This window comes from Aythya ferina (assembly GCF_964211825.1).
Source record: "Aythya ferina genome assembly, chromosome: 2".
NCBI classification, from domain to species: domain Eukaryota; kingdom Metazoa; phylum Chordata; class Aves; order Anseriformes; family Anatidae; genus Aythya; species Aythya ferina.
In genome coordinates, this window is record NC_140297.1 from 91800546 (window position 1) to 91820154 (window position 19609).

The 19609-nt window shown below is 43.6% G+C and overlaps 1 protein-coding gene across 3 annotated transcripts in view; it reads right to left on the reverse strand.

Moving 5' to 3' along the window:
• LOC311432288 (uncharacterized protein) overlaps nt 1-19609 on the reverse strand; it is a 235122-nt gene that overhangs the window by 151834 nt on the left and 63679 nt on the right. Inside the window, exons 3-5 of one of the 3 annotated variants that reach the window (XR_014689949.1) lie at nt 8271-8521; nt 7360-7650; nt 5857-7240 (exon numbers count right to left, since the gene is read on the reverse strand). The exons of 1 other annotated variant lie outside the window; for it this stretch is intronic. Coding sequence is in view for 1 of the 2 variants with exons in the window: in XM_084510549.1 (XP_084366675.1) it covers nt 7164-7240; nt 8271-8521 (328 nt within the window). In the remaining variant the exon portion in view is untranslated. Of the gene's footprint in view, nt 1-5856; nt 7241-7359; nt 7651-8270; nt 8522-19609 lie in introns of those variants that run through there. One more of the 3 variants, XM_084510549.1, reaches the window with a different exon arrangement.

The following is a 19609-nucleotide window of genomic DNA, read 5'->3' on the forward strand; positions in this document are numbered from 1 at the left end:
GTATAGACAGCAGGGTGGCAGGAGTATTGCCTGTATAAGGAGGGATACTGAACTGAAAGACAGAAGAACTGAGTGTGTGCAGAGGCATTCTTAAACAAGGAGCACAAATAGCAAGAATTTTAGTTTATGCTTACCTTTAACTTACACCTTTTCTTTCCACAGTTAGCAATCGCACCTGGTCTACAACCCAGTTCTGCACCAGCAGAAGCCACCTGCAAGCATCCTTCTGGTATAGCTGGAAGCAAGCTGATTCCCAATAAGTTGGGAAAACAGATTTCATAGGTAAAAAATAAAATAAAAATAAAAAAAATCCAAGAGCACTTTCCACCTAATCCTTGGATTCAGTGGGATGCCTTTTCCCCTCCCAGCCAAGAGGTTCATCTTTACAGCATAACTTCTGAGCAAAGGGAGAACATACTACACACTGGTATCAAACCAGGCACCCTTACAATACATCTGTCAGCCATGGTACTGAAAGGAGACATAAAACCTGCCTGTACTTCAAAAGTCCACCTCTTCTCATTTTGGCACCTATTACTATCACCAACTTTTACATAATCTAGCTCAAGAGGAATCCATGGCTATGATCCTCCTTCACCTGACTTCTGAAATAACTAAAATGACAGCCTTGAAGGGAGGGTTGCCGAAAGAAATTTGATTAATTGTTTAGGGACTTCCATCTTTACTCATTACTCTCTGAAATTGCCCTGTCAGTCAGAACAACACATGTTTTTCGCACGGAGGATTTAGAATATCATACTGAGCTAGAACCAGGGGACCTTGTCTGCTCAATTTACAGTTTATATTATTTGCAAGGCACTTCCTTCAAAGGAACAAAAGCACTGTCAGAGAAGACAGCAGTGACAGGTTGCCAAGTCTTTCCACTCCTTCTAGTTTCTGCAGTAGGAAACAGGAATTCGGTCTCTTGAAGACATTTCACTGCTAAAAAATTGCTGCTAACCACAGACTGAAACAAAACAAAACTCAAGCCAGCAACAAAAAAGATACCCCTCCACATTTACAACCTCTGATAAAGAGCTGTACCAAACAATATTAGTAACCACTCATCTGATCTCAGTATGTACCAATAGTCCCCGTAACGAGGATTATGAGATGATTTAAAATGCTCTGAAATTAAATTCTTGCACCAAGCAGAGCTTTTCTGGAGTACAATGAGAAGGGAAGCCTTCACAATTACAGTTTTAAAAGCAAGCAAGAAAGAAAGAAAAAATTATGAGAAAAAAAAAAAAAGAACTGCAGAGATTAACGATTTGGATTGTCTTCTGTTCACGTTGCTCCCTTGAGCAATATGACTGGACTCCAAGCCACTAACTTTTCTGTGCTGCATTCATCCTGCACAGAGCTGCTGAGCCCAGTGGTGCCCGTCAGTAGGGGTGTACATCTAACTTATTTCTGTACACAAAGCCCAGAGCACGTGACATGCTGCACAGCAGTCAGCATGGAGTCTTTATCTGAATTGTAGAAATTTGGGATGGATGGGGAATTAGGGTTTGGGTGGTGGTCATTCATTGTAGCTGTTTTTTAATCTCTTGAAATTCCCATTCAAATTCCCTATGTCTGCTACGGATCCCTGCAAGGGCGATGGACTAAGGAGGAACTGAGTCTCACTGCAGGGCTTGAAATAACTTTCCCAAATGTAGCTCTGTACAAGACCACCCAGGATTCAGGAACACAGCAGAGACAGAAAACCTACCTATGTGGATCTCTGCTCTGTGCCTCGTAGCACACTGCAGATCTGCCCTTTTTGTGGTTCAGCACAATTTAAGACATCATAACTTGCTTCAGCTACTACTGAGACCAACAGAAGAGCTGATGCGGTATAACAATGGGAAGTTTCCTAAAACCTTCAAAAAACAGTCACAGAGAAGAGGTCCACTTGTGTGTTCTATGGGTACACTAACAGCCTGCATAATGGCATTCAGCAATGGTATAATGCTTCACTTGACATTTTTTACTGATAGGGACAAACTTACAAAATATGAAATCCAGGTAATTCTTCACTTGACTTTCTTTGGATAGGTCTAAGTGCTTAAAAATGTCAAATGAGGCTAATTCTTAATACGATGATTTTACAGAGAACCATCAAACACTGTCTGACATTTAGGATTCATTTCTCTGAGGAGTGAATCCTAAATGGGCACTTTAAAACATTTAAAGGCTTATTTTTTTCCCTTGACATTGCCTCTTTGAGCAAAGGCAGCAGACAAATAAGACACTGAAGAACAACTGAGGCTTTGAAATGTTGCAAACCTCACCTTGCTACTACACTCCCGTAACATTTGCAAAATGGCAAAAGGATTTTCCTCCCTCACCGTGTTATTATACCGTTGCCTTTGAAGACAATAAATATTAGTGAGATATTAAAGTGGTGTATGTTTACAGATGCTGTTTGAAAGAGAAAACAGTTTGTTATTTTTAGTTTCTAATGTACTAGGGCAACTACTCACAAATCTACGTGGCAGACATTTAGAAAGAATAAGGGCACACCTTCCTTTTCAGATCTCTAAGTTTGTAAGAGTTTGGGTTGCTTCAGCACCCACCCCGTGGCTTCCTATACAAGCCAACAAAGCAAAGGAGAACTTGCATTTTCATAACTAAAAACAGCACTCCTTAGGGCTCCTTCTTGAGATAAGGATTCACCCTTTTCTGCTCTGGGAAAGAGACGAAATCTAAAGATGCAGTGCAGACCTCTCTCTCAAACGCAGCGGCTGAATAGAAATCTGCAAAAAGAACAGTGGAGTGGGTTTGCCATCAGAAATATACTGCAGCTCACCAACAGAAACAACTGACAGTCAGGCATCTGCTACTTCGCCTCTGCACACCTGCAGAAATATCTCAGGTCTCCATATTCCACTTTATTGACTGGATATATTCACTGGAAACTTGTTTTAGTTGGCTACAACTGATCCGTGTTACATTAAAAAAAAAGTGGTAAGACACTTCACTGAAGCTAATACCTAAGCTTTTGAGGGATTATAGGTTTCTTTTCCCTGCATTTGAGGCCAGAAGAACATTAGTCAGCTGTGAAACAATGATCTGCTATGAGCAAATACAGATTATTTGACATTGCCAGGTTTCTGGACAAAAAAAAAAAAAAAACAAAAAAAAAAAACAACTGAGTAAGGTATTTTGGAGAACTCCTGCATTTCCATAACAAATGGCTTATTCCAAAACAGAAGAATAAGCAGCCTCATTTCTGGCACAAGTTTTTGGGTCTGGATGTGAAAAGTGAACTTCTGCAGTAGGCTGGGAGTTGTGGCAGGCTCTGACAAACATAAACCCTCGGAGACAGCAGCCTGCAAGGCAGTAAGTTAGCAGCAGCAGTGCCAGGGAGGCGTGGAAGGAAACACACTCAGCTCTCTCTGTTATGCTCCTTACCACAGCCTCACTTCTCTGGCATGGTGCATGTCTTCAAGATTCAACGTGTTTTGACATACTCACAAACCTGCTGAAAGACATTCTGAGGGAGGGCACTCAGTGTTCCCTCTTTGCAAAAGCTCCCTGGGCTCGATGCCCAAAGACTCCTTACTTGAGCATGAGTAGCTTCTCCGCTCATTTTCATACTGTTAAACTACACTTCAGACCTGGAAATCAATATAAAGCGAACCTGAGCTCTCTGAAGACAGCATAGATAAGAACCGCACAACAAGGAAAGAGCCATTGCTTTCCATTGCAAGAAACTGTGTGTTTCTCAAACACCTCGTTCAGCAAAAAATGGGGTGAGAAGTGAACTTTAAGCTGAGCTCACTAACACAGACAGATATAAATACTCACATTAGCTCTTACTCTCAGCTTAATTGCTTATCACGCATTAAGTTAGTATCCCTCCGTCTGCATAACCAAGATCTGGGCTTTTCACTGCAAAGGTTTGACATGAAGGTGGCCCAAAGTAATCCCATTTGTCTTTTCTCTGAGAATCTCTCTGACACTACCAAGGCTCTCATTTACGACACCAGATCGTGCAGGTCACCAATGACAGCAAACATTTTTGAAATTACCAGCACGCTTGCCTGTCCCAAGGACTAACAAAAACCAAGCCAGAGCCCTGCATGAAGTACGTGCAGCAGCAGCCGTTCATGACATGATTAACTAGCACGGTTCAGCAATGACACTGTAAGGAGACGAAAGATGGAGTATATCCTTCAAGTGACTTGGTCAGCTATGGAGACAAAGAGAGATTAAAACAACCTGTCTACACAAGGCATTTGAGAGGGTATTGAGCAGTCTGTAATACTCCTGTCTGCTGACTGCTCCATCTGCCCATCACGTATCTGCACGGTGCAAGACCATTTTACTGAGCAGATCTAGGTATCAAAATTAAGCCAACTATAACATTTTGGGTGATGACTACTTTCCCACAAAGTAAAAACAAAACCTATCTTAACTGACAAGATACTTTACAGAACGATACTACCTTAGTCATCAGGAAACGTTATAAAGAAAAATCCACTGGATAATGAGAGATAACAAGAAGCCCTGAAAGGGAAGCTGGGCTTCCAAAATGCTTCTGAATAAACAAGTATTTTCCTTTGTTCTGTTAATGCCTGGGAGCTCCCAGGACTTTGTGCATCTGATTGAAGTCTCAATGCTTTGTCTGATACCAAAGTTTGGACCAAAAAAGCCCCACAGCCACGGCCCAAACCAGGCTTCTCAGCCTACCTGCTGCACAGTTCAGAAATCCTGAGATGGCCACAGAGTTCTTTGGCAGCCTCTCTCACAGACAGCTGGTCCTGGGAGCAGCTTCTTGCCTTACATTATCATCAGGCTTTTCAAGCAGCCATACATGAGTTACTACAAAGGACATCAGACTTAATTTCAGATTTGCTGGTGTTGTAAAAGAAAAGTTTTGAAAAATGAATTTCTGAAAAGATATCTGTTTAGATCAACTCAGAGCAATAAAAAACAAATTCTGAAATGTCAAAATTCCATTTCTTTAACATTGCAGAGTAGCCTTGAAACTTGGGAGGAACAGGCTGGCTCATCAGTTCTCTTCTTGATGATTTCTAAAGAACCAAAAGATTTACTGAGAGGGTTCTCTCTCTTGATTTTACATTTGATTTCTCATTTTTGGACACAGCTGGACATTTGCATACAAGTTTGCGTCCATCTTCTTTGTACACTGTCAAGACAAGTTATCTACGCTATATATAACTTCTATCTTTTTACAATACACCACCTCTGGAAAATCAGTTTCATTATTTCACCAGCAGGTCCCATTAGGGCATCCCTGCAGTCACATCAAATTCTCTTTCCTGAGAACGTACAGTAAAAAGTCAAAATGATCAACGCGAAGGGCAACTAGTAATCTACTCTCAGAAAGCCTCCGAGGATGTCAGGCATTCACCATAAGCACAGCAGACGCCAAAAAGTAATGATACTCTCGGTCTTGTATAATCATATAGAGCTGATAGAGGCAAATCCAGGGCCTCTCTCAGAACAGGGGGATTGTATACTTTATTGTATTGTACACTTACTGTATTGTAAGTTTAATTGAATTTAATGCTAGAGTTTTATATACCAGGGAAAACTCAACCCAGAGAGCTTTTTTTAGAACTAAAATTAAAAAGAAACATCTGTATATGCATGAGTCTGAATTTCAGGAAGGAAAAACAGGACTTAGATCCACGACTGTCAGATGGAACAAACAGAGTTTGTGCAAACAACCCACAAAACTTGATTCTGTTACTTCTGCCACCACATCTAGATGCATAGGATATGGGTTTGGAGGAAAAGGTATACACCTCCAAACCCCGCATGTGCCCCCAAACTAGGGTCTGCTCAGGGCATGCACTAGCTGTGTTTCCTGCAAACACTAGGAGAAGTAAAACAGCCAAATATTTTATTCAGAGATGCAGTGTTTTTCTCGTTTTCCCTCCTGATTTCTGGCTCTGACATTTCCTGGCTCACATTTAATACGTCCGCAGCTAATCAAAAGTTCATTAAGACATCAAGGAGACAGGAATAGCCAGCAGTTCCAGGAGAGCATGGTTTTATCCATAAATTATTTAAAACCTACTCATTATTAAGAAGTAAGCATGAGGCTGTCACCGTGAATCCATCTCTCCCAACACAGGATGATTATCCACTACATTTGGAAACAACTCAGTAACAGTGCAGAGGAGACCCGGGGGGACTGAAACAGGAGCATGACCTAATGGATTTTAATTGCTGAGGCAACAAAGGCTAACAGCATTCCTGGTGCTGCACTCCTAGCAGGTAAAAACAGTGTAATGGGTAAGCCACAGGAGGAGGAGAAAAGGCATAAACAGAGGATTATTATAAAGAAATTAAATAAAAATAAAAATCACAGCTGTTTTTTTGCTACAAAAAGTCAAGAAAACAAAACATATTAAAGTGTGAAAGAAAATAAACATCGTACCTTCCAATAAGCATCACAAGTTTAAAATGTCTAAGAAATAAGCTAGAACACCAGAAACCCCGAGTGTCATAAATCATTATTACATATTTTCATAAAATTGCACATCTTGGGAGCTAAGTTTGCAAAAGTGGCTATCAACCTGAGCAGTGGGGGCTGTGACTTGAGATGCACAAATGCCCTTTTTTGCATACCTACATGCACAAAATTCTGAGTGCAAATAGCATTTTCTTCGTTTCATTGCTATATATACTTTATTTAAAAAAAAAAATAAATTAATTAAGACAAAGCCATTGCCTACACAATCTTCTAGTGTGAGGCCTACACCAACTGGCTACAATTCCTTCACAAAAAAAGCTGCTTCCTTTTTCTATCGTTCCTCCAGAAGCGTCTACTACTAATCAGATCAGTCCCTTACAACTTGTCACATTAAAAGATACTGCCACCAATTCATGTGATCACATCCCTATTAAGGCACATCACTTCAGGGGTAATGAGATTCAGAGTGACCTCAGCAGGGTTTCTGATAACGATTTCTGTGAGGAGACATCCCGGGTCCACGCGACGATCTGCTCTTTGGTCCCTCCCTTCAGAGCAGGGTAACGCTGAGGGCTGAAGCAGGCTGACACTCCACTCTGCAGCACTGGCAATAAGCTATGGCTGAGAAGGCACTCATGCTCTAACGCTTGATTTTTTCAATCACATCTGCGCTACAGAAACAGCCTTCTGTGAAGCAAGCAATTTGACAGTGGGATCAAGAGCACCCTCAGCAAGTTTCCAGGTGACACCAAGGTGAGTGGTGCAGTCGATACAACAGAAGGTAGGGATGCCATCCAGAGGGACCTGGAAGAGATTGAGAAGTAGGCCCATGTGAACCTGATGAGGTTCAACAAGGCCAAGAGCAAGGTGCTGCACCTGGGTTGGGGCAATCCCAGACATGAGCACAGACTAGGAGAACTCACTGAGGGGAGCCCTGCAGAGAAGGACTTGGGGGCTCTGGTGGACAAAAAGCTTGACATGAGCCAGCAGAGTGCACTTGCAGCCCAGAAGGCCAACTGCGTCATGGGCTGCATCAACAGAGGGGTGGCCAGCAGGGTGAGGGAGTTGATTGCCCCAATCTGCTCTGCCCTTGTAAGGCCTCACTGGGAGTGCTGTGTCCAGGTCTGGGGCCCCCAGCACAAGAAGGATGTGGGGCTGTTAGAGCAGGTCCAGAGGAGGGCCACCAGGATGATCAGAGGGCTGGAGCTCCTCTCCTGTGAAGAGAGAGCGGGTGTTGTTCAGCCTGGAGAAGAAAAGGCTCCAGGGTGACCCTATCACAGCCTTTCAGTATTTAAACAGGGCTTATTTAAAAGAGAGGGAGTTCTTATGCAGGCAGATAATGATAGTACAAGGATGAACAGTTTTAAACTCAGAGAGTATATTTAGATTAGATATTCAGAAGAAATTCTTCACTCAGAGGGTGGTGAGGCACAGGCTGCCCACAGAAGCTGTGGATGCCCCATCCCTGCAGGTGTTCAAGGCCAGGCTGGATGGGGCTTTGGGCAACCTGGTCTGGTGGGAGGTGTCCCTGCCCATGGCAGGGGGCTGGAATGAGATGATCGTTAAGGTCCCTTCCAACCCAAGCCATTTCATCAATCTCCCCTGTCTGCAAGTTGCAAATGCATAATTGCACATAGCAAAATATCTGGGAATCTACTTCTTCCCTATGTCCTTATAGTTAACAGCACTTGTGGATTTACATTTTTTGGCTAGTCTTTGGTCTTTGTGAGGGTTAATTTGTAATGAGAAGAAAAAAAAAAAAAAGAAAAAGAAAAAAAAAAAAAAAGCTGTTACTAGCATTTTCAGAGCTATGTTGAAAAATCCTCATCCTTACCATCCCAATGTTTTCCAAGCCCAAGTGGCAAGAAGTCTTCAGGGGACCCAGAGGCAGCAGAGGAGAGAGGAGTGATCCCAGTGGGCTCCCCCAGGGCTGCCAGTCTAGCTAAAGGCAGGAAGGAGCATTTTAGCCAAAGCCAGGCTCCAGAGGGATCCTGTACAGCTCCCCAGATCCAGGGCAGGAAGGGATCCAACATGTGTGAAGGGAATGGTGAGCACACGTGTGCTGAGAACAGGCAGAACACACAACTGTAGAGGAGGAAGAGCAATATCTGCATTCAGTGACTAATACAGGGGTGCACACAGAGAGGGATAAGGACAATTTCCAAAGATTTTCTTCTAATCCTCACAGCTCTCCTTAAGAACACCTAACCCAGGTGGCTGCAGCCTCAGACTTGGTTAGCAAACCCTTGATAACCCCAAACACACAGGAGTTCCAGATTAGCACGGGAAACGCATGATGGCAGTGTAACTAATTCAAGAGTTTTTCACTAAAATGTGTATTTCAAGCAGAAAAGCCCGTACTACTGATTATTTTTTTTTTCATAATCCCTCAGGAATTTATTCTTCATTGCTCTCTCTGTTTCCAAGTCCATTTTTACCTGCACAGTTACTTTATCTGAAGTATTACAAATCCTAGAAAAATGAAGAGTAGTTGTGGTCCAATTTTCTCCCTCCTGGGCCAAGACTGATACCTGTATTATTGCCATCAGTTTTTGCTCTGCATCTAGCTTTAGCACACAGTCAGAGATAAGGTTTCTACCACCTCCTGACTCAGTAGATCCCACTGCTAGCAATGCCGTGTACTTTGCAAATGCAGCCCTGCCCTGTGAACTGCACATAAGCGGCATTTTTTAAATTTATTTTTTTATTTTTTCAATTGCAAGAGCTGCTCTTCCTGTTCTGCCCCATTCCTCATATAACAAAATAAATGCTTCCTAGCATGGAAAGACACCTGGCTCAGAGTACAAGCCTCCCTCCCAGCCACATAATGAACTAATTCATTCCCAGTTCACATAACGAACTAAATCTCCAGAAGGCATGGTGGGGCACAACCCCTCGAGCAGCTGCCCTTTCAGCTCTGCAAGGACTCGAGCAACTCACCCAGAGCAGGTACAGGAACCATGTCCTTTTTTTCCATCAGTACTTGAACTCCTGCTGACCATACAAACCCATCTGCATACCATGGTCAGAAACCGCTTCTGATCTACCTGAAAGACTATTCTCAGCTTGCTCTGAACCTTGAGCTTTGGAAAGCACTTCTTTCCAAAAAATCATCATGGGCCGTGTTATTAATTACTCTTAGCATTGTCCTGATGTGTTGTGCTTAATTCTTTTTTCTCCAACTTCTGCTTCAATTACAATTGGTCATGTTTTATGCTAAAATAATGAAAGTGCATAGTTTGTATTTCCTCCACTTCTAACTGTGCCTGTTCGATTTACATAATATTTCAAATTATAATTCAGCTCTCCCAGGGTTTTGTTTCTCTACAATTTTGTCTTGAGCTAGGAGACATAATAAGCAGATGGGATTTTCATTTTTTCTAACTATTGGCAATAAGAATATATATTTTTTCCACAGACATAACTGTCTAGCTCTAGGTAATATCTCAAGGTAACAATTACATGAAGTGATTAAAAGTATCCTTTTAAATCTGACTCAAGATCAGTCAACTGTAAATGATAATTTATATTTTTGGACTATTAACTTTATCAGAATAGTAATACCTGGAAATATAACCAACTTTAATTAACAGCTCATTATGATGGATACTTGTTACTTATGGAGAGACACTGTGCTTATAAATATGTCCATTTTTTCCATAATGAATGCATGAAAGACAGTTTGGGGAATCTGTCTATGTATGATTCATGAATTTCAATCTGATTTTATGAACCGTCTCTATTCTTAAACCTTTTATTGTGTTCTGTCTGCTCCCACACATACTTCGGAGAAGGGAGAAAAGTGTTGGAAGATCTGTCTCAAACAAGGATGAGTACTAAAGATGATCAATACCCGAACCAATCCTACTCAGGGACAACAAAGGAGTAGTGATGTCCATAAAAAAGCGGGTTTTCCCTAACTTCTCCAGAGGGAACAGAAAGAATCCAATTTCCACAGAAGCAGAACAAAGATTCAGGTGTCAGGCTTGAAGACCACAGAGCTTAAAAGAGCTGGAAGGCGGGGGGACAGGGAGAAGGCCAGTACTTGAACAGATGATGGGAAGTTGAGCAACACTGTGGGAAATGGAGGAGCAACCGGTTACCTGCAGCAGCAGGTAAAAGACAAAGAAAGGAGGCTGTCAAGAGACACAGAAATGTGCAGTTCAGAAAAGAAGCCATGCAGAAGGGAATCCGGATCCTTTAAAACTTGTGCCTAATGTCAATTAGTATTGCCCCACGAAAGGAAGACTGAAGCAGCTTACTTTATTGTTTTGTGCACAGCTGCACAGTTTTTGTGGCAGCTCAGCTACAAGGTGCCTCATCTGGAACCCCTCACAAAGCCTCTTCTTGTCGCCTCTTCCATCTCCTAATTAGCTCAGGAGCTGGCACGTTCTCCGAAGGAGCTGTGGGATTCACTATTTGCTCTGGACTGGGGAGGTACCAAGGCAGTTGTATCGTGAATCCGTTTGCACACAGAGACAGTAAACAGGGAACAGTGTGCCTAAAAAGCATGCCAGGAAGACTGAGAAAAGGGAATGGTAGGGCTTATGTGGGATCAGACCCACCAGGACCTGCCCAGCCACTGCGCCCCTGCAGGAGATCTGCTGGAGCCTTCTCCTCCTGGAAATGACTGCACAGCAAAACGCTGTTCAGCGGAGCCTGTGACATCTTGGATATAACATTGGTAAATCTATTTAATAGTAAAGTTGAGAAAGATCACCTCTAGCTGTTCAATTTCTGAACCTGTAATTGCCTGAAAATGCCATTAAACTGCTGTATTTTAAAGGCAGCATTTTAAGAGGCAAAGTCGAGAAAGTCTAGAAAGCAGTTTGGAAAATTCATTCTTTTACAAATATATATTCGGTAATTACCAGTGAGATCCAGGCACTTAAAGCCAGGTCTGAATCTCAGGAAATGATGCAGGGTACACACCTCAACAAGAGATGAATTTCAGCCCCAGAACTGCAGCAGGGCTTGTAGATGTTTCTTGGTGTCACACAGCAGGCAAGCACAGGCAACCTGCAACACGCAGCGTAGCACAGCCACCAGGGAAGTGATGGCAACAGGAGTCAAGCCAATCCATCTCCTCATTCCCAATAGGCAGACGTTTCAAATAACCGGGACATTTTCAGTGCAAAGACCCCTGAGCTGCACCTGAGTGAGCTGGTGCATCCCAAGGACAGGTTCCAGCTGGGACACGACCCACGTGTGACACTGTCCTGCCTCCAGAGCTAGCTCATTCAGGTCAGCCTGCATGATGCTGCATTTCACAGCACAGCTACGTCCACCGTGTTCCCCCTGTATGAAGGGCTAATTACTACTGCACGAAGGTGAGTATTGTGACAGCAGGAAGACTGATCCAATCATTAAAAGTCAGGTATTTGTTTAATACTGCACCAAAATTTGGACAAAGTCCCCCCAAACCTACAGGACAGTGCATTTCAGCAATGAGCCTTTCAGAGAAAAATAGGCATCAGCATTAATGCCCAATTATGACGGATAACTCATGGAAAATAAAATCTTTGTCTTCCTACAAACTCAACAAAGAAGCCTGGTATCAGTTCAGAGCGGGCAAGCTATGACCAGAAGGGTATTTGTTCTCTTGTTTGCTCAAGTTCTGCCAGAAAAACCCATCACCCACACTGTTCTGGTGCCACATACAGCACAAAGGGCTGACTGAAATACAGTGGGGTGGCCTTTGATGCAAACAAAGCAGGCCACGTTCCCCTCCTGCCCCAGAGACTGCTTTTAAACCTGGAGAGATGAAGAGTTTATTGGAGGGACCCATAATCCACTCCCATAATGGGATGTGAGCAAAGCAATTTGGACTGAAGAAAACATAATGCATCTCTTCCAGGACATGAGCTGTGACAGGGTTTGCACAAGGATAGCAGGGTGAAAAACTAGACAAGGTATCTGCCCATCTTAAGAGCCCATCCCAAATCTCATTACAACCAGGAATATTTATTCCAAAGCAGAACTAATTTTCTGGATCATAGTATGCTTAAAGAAAATATGGCCTAGTTTTTGGTTTTTTTTTCGATCACAGCAGATTCATTTTCTTCCCACTTTTATTAACTTGGCATTTTATTTCACTGAAATGCTATGGGCCTTCCATATAAAAATGCCTCACAAACACAATTCTCAACTAAACAGCCTCCTAAGTGCTGCTTGCCTTTGAGTTTATCCCTGTGGGGGTGTTTGAGGAGGAAGGGGGTGTGCGGAAGAAAGATTCATATTGAAGAAATTCTCTGAAGTAATTCAATAACCCTGCATCTTTTGGTATAGTTTCACAGCCTCCTGTAGCTTGGCTGTACGTCAGCAGTTATTATATCTGGGTACTTACCTCATAAGGATAGACATTTGTCTCAGTTTTTCATACCATGTTCATCTACCCCATAACCAGCACATAATTACAGGCCATTGGTCTAAATGCTAACCATTATTTGAAGACACCAGGTTGAAAACCACTGACAGAAACGATCGACACACAGTGCCCATCTCCTTCCAGCCTGCCCTTCTGTCCATCTGCGAGAATGGCAGGGTGCCTGTCCTCAGGCTGTGACAATAAGTTGGCAGAGGAACAACAGGCCCCCAGGAACTGGCTGAAAAACCTATGCTCCAGCCTTCCCCCTTGATAGCAGCCCCCCCTCCCCCTCCAGCTCACTGCTTCACTCTTCTGCGAACTTACACCAGTTTTTGAGCTTTAAATTAAAAGTTGCTGGTGGAGTTGCAGCCCTGGAATACATACAGACAGCTGGCTTGGCTATGTGAGGGCAGCAGGGATCATTCTGCAGCAATTAAAAAAGCATTGTCAGAGAGAGTAGCATCCTAAATGGCACCTGTTGGCACTTTACGTGCCACAGAACAATACACGCAAATGATGACAAATACCCTGTGCAGTTTGGGTTATCTCCAAAGATTTTACTGCGACAATTGTCAGGGAAATGTTGGTGCTGGTTGAACGTTGCACTGCAACAGGAAAATCCTGCCAGCAGTGACTGTATGGAAACAAGATCGGTGCCACCAGCAGACAGGTAGAACTACAGAGGAAACAAAAATGAAATAAAAAACCTCACTGCTCAAAAACACAGGATGGGAATCAGACCTGAGCTCTGCACAGGTGTACTGAAGTCACTGAAATGGTGATACAGGCAACAGAAGCTCCTCTGCATCTAACAAGAAGATACATTTCCTTGTTTGGGGTCAGCATGCCTTTCTCTCCTGGTCCACTCCAGCATCTTCATTCAGGTACTGCAGAACCATATGGGATAGAACTGGCTGATGTCCCTCTCTTTTGTCTTAAAAGGAATAGAGCTGATCATTTCTCTCACTGAGATCGTGTTTTGCTAAAGGTAATTTATTCCCCCTCCTTCTGGTTTCTCCAAAGGTCCCATCTCCTTCCCCAAAAATTTCCTCTGTGATGGTTCAGCCCCATGCAGAGACATGGAGAGACTTTACTTTCATCGAGAACCTTTACTAGTAACACTGCTTCACTTCCAAGGTCTTAATTCAAGGGACGAAGCAAAAGATGTTTTAAGTGAAGGAGAAAAAAGAGTTGAGTGGAAACAAAACCTCAGGAAAGACAATGAGTGATAAATCAATAGTATCTTCTGGGTAAGGCACCCCCAACCCCGGCATTTCTTGGCAATGCATCTGACTTCAGCCTCTTGCAGCTGTGAGTGGCTATTGAACTAACACTTCAGTGCTAGCATGAGCCATATCCCTCATTCTCTGCTGTCACAGTTGCAGTTTGCTGTTCAGGTTCAGCTCTGGGCACTAAGAGATGAATGGCTCTGAAGGTACTACTTAAGGTTTTCTCAGCTGCACTGCACGTGCTTTTACTTGCTGATGAGTTAAAAAAAGGATTCCCTTGCTAGAGGCCACCTCTCCATTCAATCACTGCCATCCAGAGCTTCAGCACAAGCAATCTATTCCTGCCAGCTCCCTCAAAGCCACAGATGCTAGGTACTGAGTCCCCGAGGAGGAAACAAGAGGTGGATGAAAACACTTAAACAGTTCTTCTAACGGAGATGCAGACGCAAGACAGGAAAAAAGCAAGAGTTGCTTTTTGTTTTGTTTAACCTGACTTGCCATGGAAATGAAGCCGATGCAGTCCTTGCTGTTGGCTCTGCTCCTCAGCTTCTTGCTGGTTTTCTTGCTGATGTCTCTACCCCCTGTAACTTCAGAACATGCATGAGTGATTTCAGCATGGTACAAGTCTCTGAGGTTTCTACAGATTTCATAAAGACAGACACCTGAGTAGAGGAGGGATATTCTGTAAGCCCTACAAGCAAGAGAAACAAAGCAGTGGAAACTTTTACTGTATAAGGCAGCAGAAAATACACAGAGTAAAAAGCTTATACCCATGCTGACTGAAGCTGATAGTCACAAAAGAAAACTGTAGGAAAACAAAAACCACTTGGTTCCAGCGTTATGGGCATGCTGTATTCTGCTTTTCAATGGCTTACTCTGAACACATGCAGGACAGCATGACTGGCCTTCTGCATCAAGGAGGAATACAGGCCCACAGCCATGACAGTGTAACTGAATCAAGTGCAGTAGCCTGGAACATGCAGTTTCTTTCCCCTGCACTCATTCACAGGCACCAGAGAATATTCCCTTCCCTCCACCTCTTCTGTCTCACTGGAGTTACAAAGCTGCTCTGGGCCCTTCCCATCCCTCCTCCCCTACAAATGTGGGCAGCAAGCTCCCCACTGTAGAGCTTCAGGAAAAAAAAAAAAAAGAAAAAAAAAAAAAAAGATTCTTCTTTTTAATTAGCTACTTCATTGAACAAATAAGGCACAGATACACCAAAATAGAAAGGAATGTGCAAACTCGGGAAGTACTAAAGCTACAGAGTTGTTCTTACTAAGGAGAGGGCCAGACACGAAGAGGGAAACTGTTGGCTCAGTTCAGCAAACATCGGTTACCAATACTCATAAATGATGATGAAGCTGCAGATCTCCAGGGCCCTCCACTGACTGCTGACATAAAATGCAGGACACCTCCCCTTGTCCTGTATAGGATGAAGATGCTGCATGCAGGTAGAATTAGTTATAGTGACACCATGGACAGAACAGGGTAACAGTGCTGGCCGCGAATTTTAAGAGCCAGCCAGTGGACAGGAGTCTGAGCAGAACTTCAAAGAACAACCTATTAAAAAGACATACGCCTCCCTGTCAGGGTGAGAGGTCATCACAGCTTTTCTGCTTCGGGCCTCACGGTCAGCGATGCAATGGATCATGGTCACCACCTGACTTGTAACAGTGCCACGGGTGAGGGAGCATGGCTTGGCTAAACCTCGGGAAAGGGACACGCGTTGCAGTGCTGAATGAAGGTCTGAATCATGTCCATGCTTTGTCGGGGGCCTAGAGCCATAAAACAACTCGCTGTTACGATGTGAGCCGGTGATTCCTTTTTCCTGGAACACAGCCCTTTGATATACTTCTGCAGCACACCACAAGTCAGAAGAAATACATCAGCATTTCTGTGGTGAAAGCTTACTGAAAACATGCAAAAGAAAAAAAATACATCTATTGAAGACAGACAGCATTCTCAGACCCCGTTTAAAAAAATAAAATCTCTTTCCTCAACATTTGCTTTGGCAGTCTAACAGAGCGTAGCGTGCCAGACCAGTACCTCCTAGTAATCTGTTAAAACATCGTAAGCACAAAAATATTTTCAAGTCATTGATAATTTGGGGGTGTTGGGAAGACTGGAGGGACCAAGAAGAATAAAAGACCATGTGTCTCAACACCAGCCTGAAGTACCACGGTGCAATGAGGATCTCCGGGCTGGCTCCAGACATCAAGAGCCTGCCAGAAGCCCTGCATCTGAGCAGCTAGACCTTTTCCAGCTCCTTTAATTGCCACAAACAGGAAGCATGTGGCCTGGTACTAGGCGTTGAGGTGTTGTCTCCCTTTTTTCCTGTGGGTTCCACTGTGGTTTGCTACCCCACATCCTCCTGCAATTTTCACTCCTTCCCCAAAAAAGCCCCGTAACTCAAACAATAAATCACCATTTTACAACCAGACATAACTCCATCTGGGCAGGGTCACCACAGGCAAGCAGTTTCCTAAAGCAAAAATATATATCTGTGCTCACTGTAAACCAAAAAGAAACCTTTCTGGTCATCTGTGCCATAGCAGCCCAGCCTTGTCAGAGTAGTAGGGCTCTGCTTCATATCCATGGAGCCCTCCTTCAAAGGCTGACACGGAGATCCTGGTAAAAAATGCCTGTATCTATCTCCTATCTCCTCTACATTGAGAAAGGGGGTCTCTTTTGTCTGGCTGAGAGTTGAAAGATCCCAGTGCCCACTTCCCTGCCAGCTGACAGATGTATAAGAGAGGTTGTCAACTCATTTCCCAAAAAGCAATTAGATCAAATCTAACATCTTTCAGCTCACAATGAGCCGGCTGATTTCACAACTGATGGGCAGCTAAACACTGCTCCACCACACCGCTCTCTTGCTGCCCCTCCTCAAAGAACAAAGGGGGAGAAAATACGATGGAAAAATTAAGCTCGTATGTTGAGATAAGGACCGGGAGAACACTCACCAAATACCATCACAGGCAAAACAGACTCAGTGCAGGGAGATTAATATAATTTATTACCTATTGCTAACAGACTAGAGCAGTGAGAACTAAAAGCAAACCAAAAACACCTTCCCCCACATTCTACTCTTTTACCTCCTCCTGAAGAGCTGAACAGGAGAATGGGGTCTGCAGTCAATCCCTAACGCTCTGTCTCCACCGCTCCCTCACCATCACCCCCTGCCCCTGCTCCCCGTGGGGTCCCTCCCACGGGATGCCGTTCTTCCCCGGCTGATCCCACACGGGCTGCCCACAGGCAGCAGCTCCTCAAGCACTGCTCCCACACGGCTCCGTCCCACAGGGTCCATCCATCCATCCATCCCCCAGGAGCAAACTGCTCCAGCACGGGTCCCCCACGGCTGGGCGGCAGCTCTCCCCAGACCCCCTGCTCCTGCGGGGGCTCCTCTCCACGGGCTGCAGCTCCGGCCCGGGGCCTGCTCCTGCGGGGGCTCTCCATGGGCCGCAGCCTCCTCCAGGCCACATCCACCTGCTCCACTGGGGGCTCCTCCACAGCTGCCCCAGCAGCTGTAGTGCAGCAGGGTTTTTTCCCTTTCTTCAATCTGCTGTCCCAGAGGCCCAGTGTAGTCACTCCCTGTCTCAGCTCTGGCCAGCATCAGGTCCCTTTTGGAGCTGGCTCTGCTCTGACATGGGGCAGCTGCTGGGCTCTGCTCACAGAGGCCACCCCTGCAGCCCCCCTGCTACCAAGCCCTTGCCGGGTATACACAGTACAAAGCAACATTAGCCCACACATACATACACATGCACTGAACCCCTAGGCCCTTTTAAAAGAAAAGGTGTACTAATTCTAGCAGTATGAACCTGCCAGATCTAGCCAAAATGTGGACTGCCCAAGTACTTTCAGAGAGGTCAAATGAGTGAGCTGTTCTATTTGGTGCAATACCTACCTCATCACAACTTTACAACTGCACCAGTCCATTAAATTTTATGCTTCTGCATTCAGAAATGATAACTACCTACAGAAAGTAACCATCACTTCACCTTAACTGCAGTAATACTCTATAGAAGTGACAAAAGGTCACTTGATTAAAATATTTTAAGCTGGCCTACAAGGAAAAAAGAATATGTTTGTATTTCCCTTGGTCAAAGCACAAGTTCACCATTTGATTGCAACTCGTTTGATAGCAATCTGCTAGTATTTGTATAGGAGTCCTTGAAGAATCAGAGGAAAAACAGCAGAAAGAAAACAGAGCAACATAAAACAAACTTAAAGACATCTTGTGAATACCCAAGTAGTGGAAGAAGTGAAAATGATTAATGGTATAGTATCAGTACACAGCAGTACAGTGGAAGTAAGATAGCTGGATTTTAGAAAGCAGGGCCATTAACAGACAAGGTGAAATGACCAGGCAAACACTGGTTGCTGAAGGACAAGGTAGCGAAAAACAAAACAAGTTACTGTTGCCTGTAACACCTGGTACTAAAAAGCCAGGGCAGCAGGCCAACATGCTGATGAGAAAGAGAAAGGCATGGTAATTATTCCTCCCCTCTCATGAAAAACCAGCAGGGTTCAATTTATCCAGAATAAAAACTCTATTCCATTGAAGTAGTATTACAAGATCAGTTCAGTATCTAAACTTAGCTGTCTACTAAGCGGTTCTCTCCTAAGAACTTAGCAATGGCAAAAAGATCACAAGACATTTTGCAAATTATTGTTCCCCCCTCCTTCAAACAGCTATTATGGGTATTAAATGGGTATTAAATATAGAACAAGGGGAATTAAAGTAGAACCCTACCAAAAAAAAAAAAAAAAAAAAAAAAAAAAAATGCTTTTATTCCTTTCAAAAATCCTAAAATCTAGATGAAGAGCCATGAAAACTCAGGGATACATTCTAAAATTGGACTCACAGGCTGAGCAAAATTCAGACTTGGAATACAAAACGAGAGCACTACCTCAGTTGTGTCATTTCGTATTCCTTTAAAAAGCACACTGAGTGAATTTTCCCTAAAGTGAATTCAGTCATTCTTCTCTTGCGTAACTGGAAAACAAAACCTAATACACTTAAGTAAACACCTTCCTTCTAACTCTCATTTAGAAGAAAATCTTCTAGACGCAGAAGAAATGGAAATGATGTAGCTGCATTTTGCCATGCTGGCAGTCAGACCAAATAAGATTCATAACAGACTCTTGACTTCTTTTCGGGTGCAGAGACAGCTAATGAAGATTTAGATGAGCATGAAATAAATGACACCTCATATCAGTGCAAAGAATGTTGCTCTTTTACACATCATTTTTATGTCTCTTCCAGCACAATCCTCCATTTAATGTTGTAACCGAAGAAGCCACACACTTTTCACAATGCTACTGAACTCATCTTGGATGTTACGGATACCATGGTCACTGCACACATGACGACTTTTGCAGAGATGACATCTAACCTTAGCACAAAGTGACAAACATAACAGGTTAATCTAAGTGACCTCAGATCACACCCTTCTTGTTACAGGTGTACGTATCACAATCTACTGCTCATTCTGTGTTCAACAGTCAACAACCATTGGTCTCTATTTTCTAGGATGCATAAAAGATAAGCAATATCAATGCCTTAAAGAGGTAAAT